Source organism: Populus alba, chromosome 13 (assembly GCF_005239225.2).
Source record: "Populus alba chromosome 13, ASM523922v2, whole genome shotgun sequence".
Taxonomy (NCBI): domain Eukaryota; kingdom Viridiplantae; phylum Streptophyta; class Magnoliopsida; order Malpighiales; family Salicaceae; genus Populus; species Populus alba.
Window position 1 is genome coordinate 14,724,395 of NC_133296.1, and position 16,945 is coordinate 14,741,339.

Sequence of the window (16,945 nt, forward strand, 5' to 3'; positions counted from 1 at the left end):
ATAGAAATGACCACCTGAAACAGAGAAGGGGAAACAAAAAGGAGAAGGACCGATCTGTAAAGGAGAAGCGGATTCAAAACGGAAAAGACCCAAAAAACAGATCTAGACCCGAAAACTTAAAATCGACTGCTTGCTGTGTGTTTTCTTTGGATTTGCAGGTGACGGATAGCAAGAAGAGAAGAGGGGAGGAAGCCATTACAGCCCCCTCACGCTGCCTGATTTTCGGGGCGGCGCGTGAGCCCACGCGCCGCTAGTCACGGCGGTGCGTGGGGTCCACGCGCCGCTACTGTTCAGGCAGCCCAGAACTGTTCCTGAAGGGTTTCCCAGTACTGTTAGAGATTGTTTAGGGACCATTTTGTAAATTTTAAAGTTTTAATGTAATTTTTGTTTATTTATTTTAAATTTATAGTATGTGAATGTAAAAGAAAAAAAAAAGAAGAAAAGAAAAGAAAATAATAATAAAAAAAAGGGATGTGTGTGTTGGTGTATTTTTATTTATTTAATTTGAATTTGAATTTGTATTTGTATTTGTATTTGTATTTGTATAGTGGATGTAAAAGAAAAGAAAAGAAAAAAGAAAAGAAATAAAAATAGTGAAAGTGTATGTGTGTGTTTGTATTTGTTTTATGAATTTGTTCTTTTATTTATTTCTTTATTTATTTTTTAGGATGAAATTGCAAATCTATTAAAGAAGAATTTAATATTTTGATCGGATCGCGGTTGAGAATTATTAACTTATACGTAAGTGATATTTCTAATTTCCGATGAAAAGACAATTATTAAAACTTCTTTAACACATCAAATTCACGAAGCAGCTTACCTCAGGTAGGGTGCGTTAGGGGTGCTAATACCTTCCCTAACCACAACCAGTCCCTTACCCGCGAATCTCTGACGAGACCAGTACATCAGGTTTCCTAGTAGCCCGCAATCAATTACTAGGTGGCGCCTCCAACGAACCAAATTCAAGCAAACGCAATAAACGAGATTTAAATCGCCAGCCGATGCCGCGCGCTGATTTTTTTTTGGGGTGCGACACAGGTGGTGAAGTATAATGATTTGATGAAACATGTTTGCGATTGGCTAACCAGGGAGATTGATGTCCACGATGCGTGTTATACCGCTGAGTTGTATTTGCAGATAAAACTGATGGGTTGGAACGTGAATCCTCTCTTTTAAGATAAGCTTCATAATCAATTAATTTATCATGAAGTTCTTCATAGGAAATGGGGTGATCCCGAGCATGAATACCGGCTGTAAGTGCTTTAAAATCATGACCAACTCCATTAAGAACAGCTATAGTGATATCTTCATCAGAAACAGGAGTATCAATGAGGGCCAATTCATCAGCAATGGTTTTAATAAAACGAAGATAATTAGTGAGTGAGCTGGAATCTCGTGGTTGAACAAGACGTTCCTTGAGGCTCATAACACGAGACCGAGAGTGGCTGGCATAGAGACGAGTGAGCTTGTCCCATGCCTCTTTTGAGGTTGTAGCAGAAGCAATAAGAGGGGCTATTGAGTCAGAGACAGAGATACGAACTGCATGTAGCAACAGTTGATCTTGGCGCATCCATGGGGAGAAATGGACAGAAGTGCGATCAGGGCAGGGAAGAGTTCCATCAATGAAATTTTGTAGATCATAGCCAATGAGAAGAGAATTAAATTGAGCATGCCATGACGGGTAGTTTAGATGAGTGAGCTTGAGTGGAAGTTGGCCACTGGTGAGAGCAACAAGAGGAATGGGGGAATCAGTAGAGGAGGTGGTAATAGTAGGGGTTGCTGGAGTGGAGGTGGTAGAATCAGCCATTACGAAGAAAAGGAGAAGAAAGAAAAAATAGTAATCTCGTTAGAGCAAAAGCTCTGATACCATAAAGATGTGGGAAATGATTTGCTTGATTAATTTGTTCAGCGTTATTGTTTGCTTTTAAAATACATCTTGAGCTCTACAGATATACATGATCAGCTAAGGATAAGTGATAAGTTACAAATTTGAATTGCAGCTAAGGATAAAGGATAGGAAGCTGAGTTTGAATTTGTTGCTGCCGGATTGCAAGCTGAACCAGTCAACTTGTTGGGAGCTGAGTTTGGATATCCTTTACATTAAACTCAACCTTAGAAGGAGCAAAAAAGGACCATAAATCAAATTAAAATGGTTTATTATTGGAAGAAAAATCGTCTCAATAAAGGTTGGCAACTTTTCACTGAAAAAATACATTTTAAATGAAGCTGGATCAAATTGTTTATTTGAAAAGCTAAGTGAATGGCTCATCGTTTTATGAAATGGATTGGATATGATAAGTGTATGCCAAAGATTGTTCAGCTTTTGGTGAGGAGGGTGGGAACTCTAACACTAGATTATGGAACGATGTTGTCTCAAATATCCATAATGAAAAGGTTGCATTAAATTTATCTTTGGAAAGGGTTAATGCAAGGGGAAGTACATGGTGTAGGATTGTTAATGTAGGATTGTTAATGTCTGTGCCAAGGATGTGATATTTTAGAATATTGCAAACCAAGAAATTTGTGCGTTAATTAGTTGGTACTGGTAAAGTTAGTACAAAAGCTTTTCTCCATCACCGGAATGTTTTGCCTATCTCACAAGCTTCATTTATTTTTTACAGTTTAGATTTGGAAACCTCAAAGCACCTTTTTATACACTGTAACTTTTCTAGGAGTGTTCGGATGAAAGTTTTGGATTGATGGGCTATCCAATGTTGTTTACCGAGAACACTTGACTCACTGCTTATGCAGTGCCCCGAAATGGTAAGGCAAATTCCAAAGATTAGCTTGGAGACTAATTTCCAATAGTACTATTTGGAGTATTTGGTTGTTGAGAAACAAAATTGTTTTCGAGGAAGGAACTATAAGCTTGTTTGATTGTTTCTCCAACATTCTTCATTGGGTTGCTATTTGTTTATATACTCTGAATTTAAACTTCACTTATACAAAAAATGACCTCTTAAGATCTTCTGATAGCATCAAATTATGGTGTAATAAAAAATTTTAAGTAGTCTCTTTGTTGTTTGTCGTAGTAGATTAATTTTTTTCCTTTTTTTTTTCTGAAGTCTTTTTTTTTCTTTTATTTTTTATATCATTTTGGTTATTGATTTTATGGCCTTTTTCAGTATACTTCGATGATTATCCAAAAAAAAAAAATTAGTTGGTAATGGTTGCGGGCTTGGCAATTCTTGTCTTATTGTACAGTTTCCAAGATTATATATATTACCTTTCGGAAGACAAAACCTCTTCAATTGCTAATATGGGTGTGTGGGATCGATGACTTGTCTTGGATTTGGAATTTCTATGTTTGGTATGTTGTCCAAATTAACGTTGTCCAGCAAGGTTTTGGACAAATTGAGTTAGAAGTCAATCTCTAATGGGATGTCTTCTTTCATATTTCCTAGTCAGCCTAGTTCATGCATTTCCTTCAATGGTGTATGAAAAGGATTGGTCCCTTCTAAAGTTGAATTTTTTTGTTCGATGGGTGTCCTTAATAAAATCAGCACCAGAGGTGTTTTGGCTAGAAGAGGTATTATATATTGAGTCCGATGAAGCAACATGTTTTGTCTGTTTGTTGGCTGAGGAGATTGTTGATCGCCTTCTCCTACGTACATCAACACCGAAGGTGTTTTGGCTTAAAATATTAAGAAAAACTAGATAGTGTAGCGCAGCATATCCCATTCATGAGCATAAAAATGTATAAGTACTGAATTGAGAATTTTAATTTGAATTAGTAATGATAAAAACGTATAGTCTCGTGCTTAACATTCAATCAAAATGCCCATCCAAATAATTTGTCCAACCACTTACATAAACATTAACAAATCAAACCCTAAAAGATATAACTCAACTAATCAGATTTATATTTATAAAGATCATCAGTTTGAGTTCCACAAATCTCAAAGTCATTAAAAATTTATATGATTATTAACTTCAGAACTCGTGTGATTAATCGAGATATGCACAAATTAACTTAAACATTCATTTTAATAAATAAATAAAACATATCATATAAATTTTATCTACTACACGTTATCCTTCATTAATTATAATTATAAGAAAAGATGATTCTCTATTACTTCTCTTTTAGCAGCATATTTATTGGCACCGTGTGAATTTGAACAGTGTCAAAAACATTTATTTTTCTTTTTTCGTAGAATTTTTTTTTAATTTAATCCTTTTAATTCAAGGGAAAGAAAGAAAAAAAAAACAAAAAAAAGGGAAAATTGGTTGTCACATTGGGAAATAGCCGCCACACGCCGCCTATATTGAATGGCCTTGCTTTAAGCACTTCCAGAAACACCAAGAAAGATTATTTTTTAAAGCAAAGGGGATTTTGAACGCGCCATCATAATGTGGCAGGTCCTCCACATGCTGGTGTGTTCCCAATATTTGTCATTTTCGTTAACTTTGGTCCCTAATTGTATAAATATTTTTCAGTTTAGTTTCAAATTTCTTCCCACCTAAATCCAAGTTTTTTTTTTCAATTTAATCTCTAATTCTTTTTTTATATATAAAAAAAACCCTAATCAATCTAATATACAGAAAAATGAACAAAACCCCCCACCAAGATTCCTAAATTGACAACTCAAATTTCCAAATTAGAAAAATTCAAAAAGAAATATTTATGGAAATGACAGTTACAAAGAAAAAGCTGAAAACACCTAATAATTCCAATAAAACAAAGTTATTTACAGGTGGAAAAAAAAAGGAATAAAAATGCTAACTTTCAACTTAAAAAGTCAAACTTTAATAACCAAAGGCAGTTAGATTAAAGAGATGCAATAAATAAAAAGTTGGGTTGTGCTCTAGGCAGTTGCAGATCTAATTAATAATCACCACAAAAGTTGATAGAAAGAGATAAACATAGAAATAAAAAGGAAATGCTTAGAGTGTAAGTTTTTAGAAACTTTAAACACAAGAGAACTACAGAAAGCTGGAGGAAATAAAAGAAGAAAAACTTGCTAGTTAGAAAACTAATTTGCAAAGAACACCTACACTTATATACAGTGATGCGAGGAGCTTGAAAACATAAGCACCAAAAACTTTAGCGAGGCAAGGCCGGCATGCTTTCACCTACATTACTTACTCGTATCCAAAACCATTATATGTAATTGGAATATATATTATACATAGAGAAGATCCGTAAGGTTGTAGTATTAGCAAATTTTATTCTTTACATATAATTTATTAAATAATAATATAAATCATATCTTAAAACTTCACCTAACATCTTAATCTAAATGAATATTGATGAACCATGGTAGTATACAATACAAATTGAAGAATCTAATTAAAAGAAAGTGATTTGGATCCATAGACTAGTCCTACACTAAATCTCAATATTGATTCTGAATTCAATGATTTATATTAGTTTAGGAACAAAAAATAATTAAAATTTGAATTATTGTTATTTTTATCAAGCACTACATCATTTCCATTCCATTAGAATATAAATTTATTCATCAAAGAAAATGAACTAAACTTGACATTTTTCTCTTAAAATATATTTATCTATGAGAGAACATATTGATAGAACAGATTCAATTCATTATTTCAACCGGAAACTCAGAAGTTATTACAAGTTCAAATTATTATTTCAATAGCTAGGCACACACAATATTCCAAGATGTTTATTCATTCCCAAAAATAACCTTTTAAAAGAGGGCAATCCCTCAGAATCCTGACTTCTCTTGATGAAGATCAACCTGGATAGTTACTAGTTCTTTCTTTCTATCAAAGGCAGTGCTGTTAAGTTCATGAAGATGCTCACTCTTGTTATTTTTATCCCTTAGTTGTGGCATCTGTATGGCACCCGCGAAGGTTACACCAGCAACAAGCACCGCTACAACAAGAAGATTCTCTATCCTGCTCTTTGTTTCCTGTTTCCTTGGTGGCTTGCCTTGAGTACTAGTGAAACGCTCATATAGGAATTTCTTAGGGCGGGCATGGAAGTATAAGATAGATAATGTTATCATCTGCATAGCAAGGGGAAATCAACTTCATTATAATGAGTTTCCGGCACATCCTTAATCGCATGCAAAAGCATTGGCCTTGAAATCCGTTTAGAACCGCAGGAACAGTGCTCGGGAAGGTTGCTGGGGCAGAAATCACTGGCGTCGCGTCCTCCCCCACGCCACCACCACTGGCGGTGCGTGGGTTGACGCGCCGCCGTAAAAATCCAGCAGCAAGGGAGGGTCTGAAAACGTGTTCCTCCCTTCTTTCTCGCCGGCGGTGACCTGCACAAACACCAAAAGAAACGCAACAAAGCAGTCGATTTTATTTTTGTTTTATTTCTTTTGTTTTCCCGATCTGCCTCTATTCTCCTTCAAATCTGCTTCGGTTTTACTTTTTCTTGTCCGATCTGGCTTCTCCTTCTCTGTTTCAGGCGGCAGTGAAGAGGAACGACTGAGAAGGGGGCGTCGCCGCTGGGGCTGTTCGGATGTGGGCTGCTGGTTTGGTCTCCACTTCTGTTGGTTGCAACGGCGGATGGCCCTGCTGCTGTTGTCTGCGTCCGGTGGAGCCGCTGTGAAGATGGAGGGGAGCTTGTCTGGCGGTGTGGCTGAGCTGGCGACAAGGAGGACTGCTGGAGGCGACCAGAGGAGAAGAAACCCACGGGTCCAAGCTGGGGAAGCGGCGATCGTCTTCAACAGGAAGCGCCGGAGCTGCGGGTTGATTTGGGTGGAGGCGCTGCTATTGAGAGGAGACGAAGGCGCTGCTGAGGAAAGGGGTTTCGGCTTGATCTGCTGCCGGTTCGCTGCAATGGGGAAAACCGGGAAGGGCTTGAGCAGCTAAAGCTGAAGATGGGGATGGTCTGAAAAATGGGGGCTGAAGGACGGCGCTGTGTAAGGGAGAAAGGAAGAAAAATCAAACCGGGGGGTTTGGGGGGGCTGTTTGGCCGGTGTTCAAAAATGCAAAAAGGTCAGGGCGGCTGTGTTTTGGCTTCAGGAGAAGAAGGCTCGGGAAACAAAATTCCAAGGGAGGGGGGCGGCAGGCTTGGTAGAGATAGGTTTAGGGTTAGGTTGTTTTTTTTGTATTTTTTTGATATTTCAAAATTGCCCCCCCTCAAAAATCAGTTTAGCATGGTATTTATAGAAAAACATTTGCTAGGTTTTTCAACTTGGTCCCTCAACTTCTTTCTTTTTGTAAATTTTGATTTTTCTTATTTTTTTGTATTTTTTGAAAACGAGCAATATCAACGTCGACTCAAATGCGAAAAATCAATGATTTAAAAATGACGCGTGAAAAGTCGAACGCGTTTGAAAATCTTTTAACAATTTAAATTCTTTTTTAGACGACGTTGAAAATGCTAAAATGACGAAAATATATTAAAAAACATATTTTTTGGATTTTCTTTGTTTTTCTCAATTTTTTTGGATTTTTTGAAAATATATCAAAACATGGGTCAAAAATTGGGTAGCAACAGATGCCCCCTCTTTACAATGCTTACGAAGGAAAAGTCCTCAAAATTTTGCATAGTAAGCTTTGTAAAGAAAACAAAAGGAAAATGATTTCATTATCTTGGGCGACCTGCCCACACACTCACACTGATATGTTTTCACGGGCGACCTGCCCACACATACTCACTCAAGTCTATTTTCACGGGCGACCGACCCACACATACTCACCCTAGTCTATTTTCACGGGCGACCGACCCACACTCTCCCAATAGTCTATTTTCACGGGCGACCTGCCCACACATTGGGTTTACCTGAGATCCCATCTGGCGACCTCATTCAACTAGAACGAAAATATTGCGTAACCCGGTTAACCTGAAATCCCATCTGGCGATTCCCTTTAACCAAAGCTACATGAGATCCCATCTGGCGACCTCATTCAACTGGAACAAAAATATGTGTAACTCGGTCAACCTGAAATCCCATCTGGCGATTCCCTTTAACCAAAGCTACATGAGATCCCATCTGGCGACCTCATTCAACTGGAACGAAATATGCGTAACTCGGTTAACCTGAAATCCCATCTGGCGATTCCCTTTAACCAAAGCTACATGAGATCCCATCTGGCGACCTCATTCTGGTCTCATTGTACGGGTGACTAACCCTAGTGCTGGTCTCATTGTATGGGTGACGAACCCTATAAAAAAGCTGGTCTCATTGTACGGGTGACGAACCCTATGTTGGTCTCATTGTACGGGTGACGAACCCGATGTTGGTCTCATTGTACGGGTGACGAACCCTACGTTGGTCTCATTGTACGGGTGACGAACCCTACGTTGGTCTCATTGTACGGGTGACAAACCCTAGTGCTGCTGGTCTCATTGTATGGGTGACGAACCCTAGAAAACTGCTGGTCTCATTGTACGGGTGACTAACCCTGTGTTGGTCTCATTGTACGGGTGACGAACCCTAGAAAAATGTTGGTCTCGTTGTACGGGTGACTAACCCTGGAAAAATGCTGGTCTCATTGTATGGGTGACCGACCCAAAAATGGAAAAAATGTGAAGAAGTGTGGTCTCATTATAATGGGTGACCTACCCACGTGGAAAGAATATGAAAAGGTGGTCTCGTTGTGATGGGCGACCTACCCAAATAGAAAGAATGTGATGTGCGGTCTCATTATAATGGGTGACCTACCCAAATGGAAAAAATATGATGAAGTGTGGTCTCATTGTAATGGGTGACCTACCCAGATGGAAAAAATATGATGAAGTGCGGTCTCATTGTCATGGGTGACCTACCCGAAAATGGAAAAAATATGAAGTGGGGTCTCATTGTAATGGGTGACCTACCCAGATGGAAAAAATATGATGAACGGTCTCGTTGTGATGGGCGACCTACCCAAATAGAAAGAATATGAAGTGCGGTCTCATTGTAATGGGTGACCTACCCAAAAAATGGAAAAAATATGAAGTGTGGTCTCATTGTAATGGGTGACCAACCCAGATGGAAAAAATATGAAGAACGCGGTCTCATTGTCATGGGTGACCAACCCAGGTGGAAAGAATGTGAAAAAAAAATGGTCTCATTATGATGGGTGACCTACCCAGATGGAAAGAATATGAAGTGTGGTCTCATTGTAATGGGTGACCTACCCAAGAAAAATGTTGGCGAGGGCTCAAAGGTGCACTCGAAATGAGGTAGGGTTAGAAAACGCGCTACCTGAGAAGTGAGGGCTCAACGGCGCACTCGAAATGAGGTAGGGTTAGAAAAACGCACTACCCGAGATGATAGCTCAAAGGCGCTCACAAAAAGAGGTGAGAGCTCAAAGGCGCACTCAAAATGAGGTAGGGTTAGAAAACACACTACCCAAAAGATGATGATGAAACACCGACCTGACAATGTTAAAAGCAATGCATTATGATCAATATGCATGTATACTTACCTGAGAAAAAATATAGGTCCCCCCCCTCCTTAATGCTCCATCGTCATAGGGTTCCCTTGTTTGCATCCCAAGGCTTTCTTTGTTCTTCCGAGGCATTGACTCATTCATGTACTGGTCATCCACTCAGCTGTAAACGCAGTGCCCATCCCGGGCTGTCTTTGACAATTACTGCTTGCATCGTTCATCAAGCTTGACCCTGCCCCCCAAGTGTGGTACTGCTTGATTCATTATGAAGGATTTTCTCTCCTGGCTTCTTCTGAGAATTATCCTCTGATTGATTGTGTGCATCATGTCAATACCCATCAAGATTGTTAATCAATCATGAACTTGCCTCTAGTTGAAACAGTACTCTTCAAGTACATGTTATCATCAACCTTCTTGGAACTCATTCAGTCATCCAGTCATGCATCTCATAGCTTGCAGTACAAAGGCTCATGGTTGTATGCTCAGTGCTCTTCTCATAGACTCCTTTCAACTCTTCTAATCAGATTGTGAAAAGAAATGCCTCGGCCTCATCAATGATGCTACTTCTATCACCCATACTCATGCGGTGAAGTGCTCATCTGGCTTCAAAACAAATTGTCCCACACAGTCAGTCTTCGGGGTGGGTGCCTTTCTGACATTCATTCAATGCAGTTGCGTGGTAACGTCTGTCGATAACCATGTTTCAAAGGATGACAATATGAGATTGTCCTTCAAGTGCATTCATTGTTCCACAGTCAGTCTTGGTGGTGTGCATATGTTCGATGTTCATTCAAATGCACTCACCCGATAACATCTGTCAGGAGTCATAGCCATGTTTCAGAGGGTGACCCAAGATGGAGATATGAAAATATCCTTTAAGTGCAGCGTTGCTCATCAATTGCTGCTGAAGTTCACTGAATCATGGATTGTCTTTGAACAACATTGCCCCCAGCAATGATATGAATGCTCGTTCATCAGTTTATACTCAATGATGTTTTCCTTTGTCATTGTCAGATGATAATCATAAACTTTCCGGGACTTTGATGACTCATCATCTGATTCTTTCTTTGCCCCCAGCTGATCTGGATACTGTTTGTTTTCCTTCTTAAGGTCCACTGTATTGCCCCCAGCTGCTCAACTTTTCAAGGAGTGTCGAGGACTTCAATGTCATTTCTATCAACGATTTTGCATACTCAATCGATGTTCTTCTGTGTTTGATAATCTTCCTTGTTCTGGAATCAACTCTCATATTTCAAAAGATCATGTCTATTCAAAGTCTAGTTTGTTGAAAATGAAATCAAAGATGTCCTTTTTTGGAAATCTTTTGAAAATCAAGCTTTTTGATCAAAGACCCAACACACGTTATTCGAAATATATAGTCCTTTGATTGTCATGCATTTTGAAAACAGAAATTGACCCAATGTAGGATTAAGAATGGCTTTTTTCCATGGTTCTTTGTATCAATTTGAATCCTTGATGTTGGGTATATCATTTAATAGTCTATGATGAGGTGACCTTTGCATGAATTTCAAAAAAAACAAAAATGCTCAAGTCAAAACTCCGGCTTTATCAAGAAAGGTTGTTTCTCTTCTTATAACTTGTTTTTATCAGCATGCATAATAACCAATAGCTTAATTCATGAAGTCACGACCCTTATGGAAAAACTCTTCAAATTTTGAGAGCGCCATTTATCGGTTCAAATTGCTTGCTTGATTAAAAAGGGCTTTTAAAAGCACGTAATGCAGGCTATGGTTCATGGCTATGAAAGAAAGGAATTTCACAGGCTCAAAAGGTGTTTGAGGGTTTCAAAGACCTAGGATCAACATCAACTATTCATCAACTCTTTTCTATTGTTGTCTTTGTAGAGGAAACGACATATAACCTTGTTAACCTCAAAGTTCAGACTTTTCTTAACATAAGTTATAATGCAAATCCACCTTTCCTTGATGAATAACCAACCTTAATCATCTGATAACATCAAAAGCTTTATAATGGACACCAAAAGTCACGTTTATAGCTTAGTCTTTTCTGGTATTGACTTTTGTTGTGCATTTCCTTGATTGAAATTTCTTTTGCTCTTCATAGACTTGATAGGCGTTCTCCTTCCTTTATCTTTGACTTGTATTTAAGTGAGGGCAATTTCAACTTCCTTTTTTTCCATTCTCTTTCTTTTTTTTCATAGCCTTCCTCAAAATTTTCTTATATGCCCCTAGTCTATGTGTTTTCTTTTAGCTCTCTCTCAATCATTGGACCTTTGTTCTAAGCCTTCCCCTTTATCCATTAATTATATCAATGTCTTCAAAATATCTCTCATTTGCCCCCAGTATGGGGTGTGATCCTAGTCAGGGTTTCTTTTTTGAAAGAAAATATTTTTACCAGGCTCAAAATGGGACTGCAAGGGATATAATCTTTAGAAAGTGAAGGGATATCAAAGATGGCCTTTTCTCATTTCAAGCAAGGTCGGTTAAAACCGATAAATTTTGACCTCATCCAGTGTAATGATTGGGACTTGTAAGAATCATGATTCACGAGTCCATAACTACCGAATCCACTACATGTCATTATGCATACTGCTAAAACTTAGCTAAATGATGTGTGGTTCAATTTCAGGAGGTATGAGTTCAAAATTGTTTAGTCACCTCATGTCATTTTCAAGTATAGAGTCATTTCTGTAATCAAAACACTTTTAATCTTCCGGATTGATTAACCTTTATCGCATGTTGGAGTTTGATCAAAATATTTTGTCAGGATAAAATGCTAAACATTTGTTGATTTCAAAACAACAAAGAGACAAAAGCAAGGCATGTTTCGTTGAAGGATTAGAGGTGATCCCAAAACAAAATGCAGAATTCCATAACAATATGATTGATTGTTCATCACCATTCTCGAATAAGCTTTTCTAGCAATATCTGTGTTTAGCAAAGCATTTTCGATCACATGTGATCCTGAAGTTGTTCGGGGAACAATATAGACAGTGACACCCTTCTTCAACGACTCCACCTGTCTCTTGCTCACCAACTTTCAGACTCCATTCTTGCAATTCTTGAAACTGTTCACTTGAAATGGTTGAGGACCCCACCATGACATCACATCTCTTATCTGGATTATACCACTGAGAAATTGGTGGTTGCATGGGAATTTGTCGGAGTCAAGCAAAATTCTGGAATCTTGCGGATGCTGGTCGACAACTTAAACGACGGAGGAATGTCCCATCTTGGCAAAGATATTTGGGCAATTGATGCTGCCGTGAGACCTGGCTATACCACATAATTAAGGGTTCACACCGTCAAAGTCATCTTCATGATTTACCTCTCCTCATTGTTCTAGAATCCATGACAGATCCTTCAATCTTTCTCTCTTCATAGCTTGTTCAATTCTTGGGCAAATCCTCATAACATTATTTCAATCTTCCAATGTTGCTAGGGTTGGTTGAGGATTGTTAGAAAACTTTCTAACAGCTTGGTAATCTTGGCAGCGCCCAGAAACTTGTAGTATCGCCACTACCGACGTGTGGAATCACACATTGTCTCTATTGGAAGAGCACCTGATGAATCCAAAACTTCTTTGTCCCCTCTTCGATTTCTTACTGACAGTGCAGCAAACAAACACCTATAGAGGAAGTCCTGCTCTGTTGAAGTTTCAGTATTCTTCATGTTTTTCAGTCTAGGCATGTCTCTTTTCTCTACTTTTGCCTTTTAATACTGACATTGTTGGAGGAACATCATAGATGACCTGAAACTACTGTATTCCTTCTTGGATTTCCCACTTGCGGATCCACAAACAGATTCTTACCGCAAGAGCTCTGCTACGTTGAAGTTTGATGCCTGCTCATATTTTTCAAACCAAGTCTGGCTCTTCAACCTGCTATAGTTTCTTCGTACTGAAACTGAGGAGAGAAATATTTGTAGTATATGCAATTAGTAAATCCCCTCTTGCACTCTCAACTTGCAGCATCATAAACAGATTTTTGTAGAAAGAGCTCTGTCATGTTGAAGTTCGACGACTGCTCATATTTTCAAACTAGGCCTAACTCCTCTGCCTACCACAATGTTTTGCTTGTGCCACTGGTGGGAAAAAGTTTCAAAGCATATGAAATTAATACATCCCCCTTTTGCATTTCTCATTGGCAGATCCACCAAATAAATCTCTACAGAGAGCTCTACCGCGTAGAAGTTCAGCGTCTGATCATGGTTTTTTGGACCAACATCTTGTGCTGGAATTGAGCTCATAATTGGGGTAACTTCAAAGCAGACTAATGCACATGTACATGAGGCTAGTAGTTGTTTGGTTCCATTAGATGATGTGGAGGCGATGAATATTTAACAGTGCAACTAGACAAGAACCAGAGTTGTCATTAGTTGATGACTAAAGACATTGTTGATGTTGTTCATGACTGAAAATGAGAGGTACAGCTTCAATTGGATGTGAACAAACAGTGTTCCCACAGAAGACTGTGCAGACATTCTCTTTCCATTTGATGCTCAACACTTGTTCGAGCAGATCTGAGTCTAGTTGTTTCACCTTTGATGCTCCCAACCTTAATCTGATAATGAGCCCCAATTTGACACCTTTCTTCACTTCCATCATCTTTCTTCAATCACATGCAGCACAGCTTGCGCGGGGGACCTACCTTTCAACCCGGCACATGCATGATAAATGTATGAACATGTAATCTATATGATCAACTCACCCTTCGAGAGGTGACAATATGGTCGTAACTCTTGTATGATGGACAAGAATCGTGATTTTTGCCCAAACTCTACAATGAAAAATTTTCGAGAGCAACGGCCAATGTGTCACCCACAAGTCTTGAGTTCAAGATGCTTCAAGAAGGGTTTGCCCTTATGCAGAAAACGATAGCACATACAACCTAAGGACAGGTTCTATTCATTATAGTGAACATGGGTAGGTTTTCTATCTGGTCTCAAAAGGGTCTCATATCTGCCCAGTGACGTTCTTCGTAAAGACAGTATGGGGACGTTGCAAGGAATGGTTAAGGCACATATACCCACCATTACCAAGCAGGCACTCAGATATGAGTTGGGTGTTTCACGCATCTGAACCCTGACCAATAGTCTTAGGGCAGATCGCTAGTTCCCCACCTAACCTAGAAGCTTGTGTGTGCTTTTAAAAATAAATACAGGTGATGCATGAGACAATTCTATAAAATGCATGGAAAATAAATATTTAACAAAAAGATAAAAATGCAAAAAACTTAAACACATCAAATACACAAAGCTTAGTCCAATAATCGAAAAAATACCTTCCCCAGTGGAGTCGCCATTCTGTCGCACCCCAAAAAAAAAAAAGCGCGCGGCATCAACTGGCGATTTTTCGTCTCGTTGTTGTTTGCTTGAATTTGGTTCGTTGGAGTCGCCACCTAGTAATTAATTTCGGGCTACTAGGAAACCGGATGTACTGGTCTTGTCAGAGATCGCGGGTAAGGAACTGGTTGTGGTTAGGGAAGGTATTAGCACCCCTAACGCACCCTACCTGAGGTAAGCTTGCTTCGCGAATTTGATGTGTTAAAGAAGTTTTAATAATTTCTTTTCATCGGAAAATTAGAAATATCACTTACGTATAAGTTAATAATTCTTACCCGTGATCCGATCAAAAAAATTAAATTCTTCTTTAATATATTTGCAATTCTATCATTAAAAGAGAAAATAAATAAATAATTCAATAAAAAAAAAAAAAAAAAAAACACACACATACACTTCACTATTTTTTGTTTCTTTTTCTTTTTCTTTCTCCTTTTCTTTCTTTTCTTTTAACATCCATATTTACAAAATATAAATTACAAAAAAAAATCAAAACTAAACAAATTACATTAAACAATTCTAAAACTAGAAAACAGTCCCTAAATAGTCCAAGAAGTGCAGGGAAATCCGTTTAGAACCGCAGGAACAGTGCTCGGGAAGGTTGCTGGGGCAGAAATCACTGGCGTCGCGTCCTCCCCCACGCCACCACCACTGGCGGTGCGTTGGGTTGACGCGCCGCCCGTAAAAAATCCAGCAGCAAGGGAGGGTCTGAAAACATGTTCCTCCCTTCTTTCTCGCCGGCGGTGACCTGCACAAACACCAAAAGAAACGCAACAAAGCAGTCGATTTTATTTTTGTTTTATTTCTTTTGTTTTCCCGATCTGCCTCTATTCTCCTTCAAATCTGCTTCGGTTTTACTTTTTCTTGTCCGATCTGGCTTCTCCTTCTCTGTTTTCAGGCGGCAGTGAAGAGGAACGACTGAGAAGGGGCGTCGCCGCTGGGCTGTTCGATGTGGGCTGCTGGTTTGGTCTCCACTTCTGTTGGTTGCAACGGCGGATGGCCCTGCTGCTGTTGTCTGCGTCCGGTGGAGCCGCTGTGAAGATGGAGGGGAGCTTGTCTGGCGGTGTGGCTGAGCTGGCGACGAGCGAGGACTGCTGGAGGCGACCAGAGGAGAAGAAAACCCACGGGTCCAAGCTGGGGAAGCGGCGATCGTCTTCAACAGGAAGCGCCGGAGCTGCGGGTTGATTTGGGTGGAGGCGCTGCTATTGAGAGGAGACGAAGGCGCTGCTGAGGAAAGGGGTTTCGGCTTGATCTGCTGCCGGTTCGCTGCAATGGGGAAAACCGGGAAGGGCTTGAGCAGCTAAAGCTGAAGATGGGGATGGTCTGAAAATGGGGCTGAAAGGACGGCGCTGTGTAAGGAGAAAGGGAAGAAAAATCAAACCGGCTGTGTTTAAAATGCAAAAAAGGTCAGGGCGCTGTGTTTTGGCTTCAGGAGAAGAAGGCTCGGGAAACAAAATTCCAAGGGAGGGGGGCGGCAGGCTTGGTAGAGATAGGTTTAGGGTTAGGTTGTTTTTTTTGTATTTTTTTGATATTTCAAAATTGCCCCCCCTCAAAAATCAGTTTAGCATGGTATTTATAGAAAAACATTTGCTAGGTTTTTCAACTTGGTCCCTCAACTTCTTTCTTTTTGTAAATTTTGATTTTTCTTATTTTTTTTGTATTTTTTGAAAACGAGCAATATCAACGTCGACTCAAATGCGAAAAATCAATGATTTAAAAATGACGCGTGAAAAGTCGAACGCGTTTGAAAATCTTTTAACAATTTAAATTCTTTTTTAGACGACGTTGAAAATGCTAAAATGACGAAAATATATTAAAAAACATATTTTTTGGATTTTCTTTGTTTTTTCTCAATTTTTTTGGATTTTTTTGAACAATATATCAAAACATGGGTCAAAAAATTGGGTAGCAACATCCCGGTATTAAAATACCCGGTTTTCGTCAAAACATCAAAGATTTTCAAAATAAAAAATGTTTTTGCTTTCAGAAAAAAAAAAAAAAATTTCAAAAGGCCTTAAAAATAGTGTTGATTTTTCCTGCATATTTTTATTAGGGTGGATTAATATTGGTTTGTATTTTTATACCATAAGAATACCAATTCAGTGTTAAAATACCGTTTTCACAAAAAAAAAATGTTTACAAAAAAAAAAAATGTGTTTTCTTGCGTGTTGCATACGGCCAATACTCTAACATGTTTTGAATGTTCCTTTTTATATATAAAAAAAATATTGGAAGTTTTGAAATGTGTTTTCGCATAGATTTCTTAAACACAAAAATCATTTTCTTGCATTTGTGGATTTTACAACCTGTTTGTAAAA

General features: G+C 38.8%; 1 protein-coding gene across 1 annotated transcript in view; it reads right to left on the minus strand.

Moving 5' to 3' along the window:
* Positions 1–15,426: 15,426 nt before the first annotated feature.
* The window catches only part of LOC140954417 (uncharacterized), a 9,173-nt gene continuing 7,654 nt past the window's right edge, over positions 15,427–16,945 (minus strand). Inside the window, exon 2 of the mRNA XM_073403841.1 lies at positions 15,427–15,893. Within this exon, the coding sequence (XP_073259942.1) occupies positions 15,427–15,893 (467 nt within the window). The remainder of the gene's footprint in view (positions 15,894–16,945) is intronic.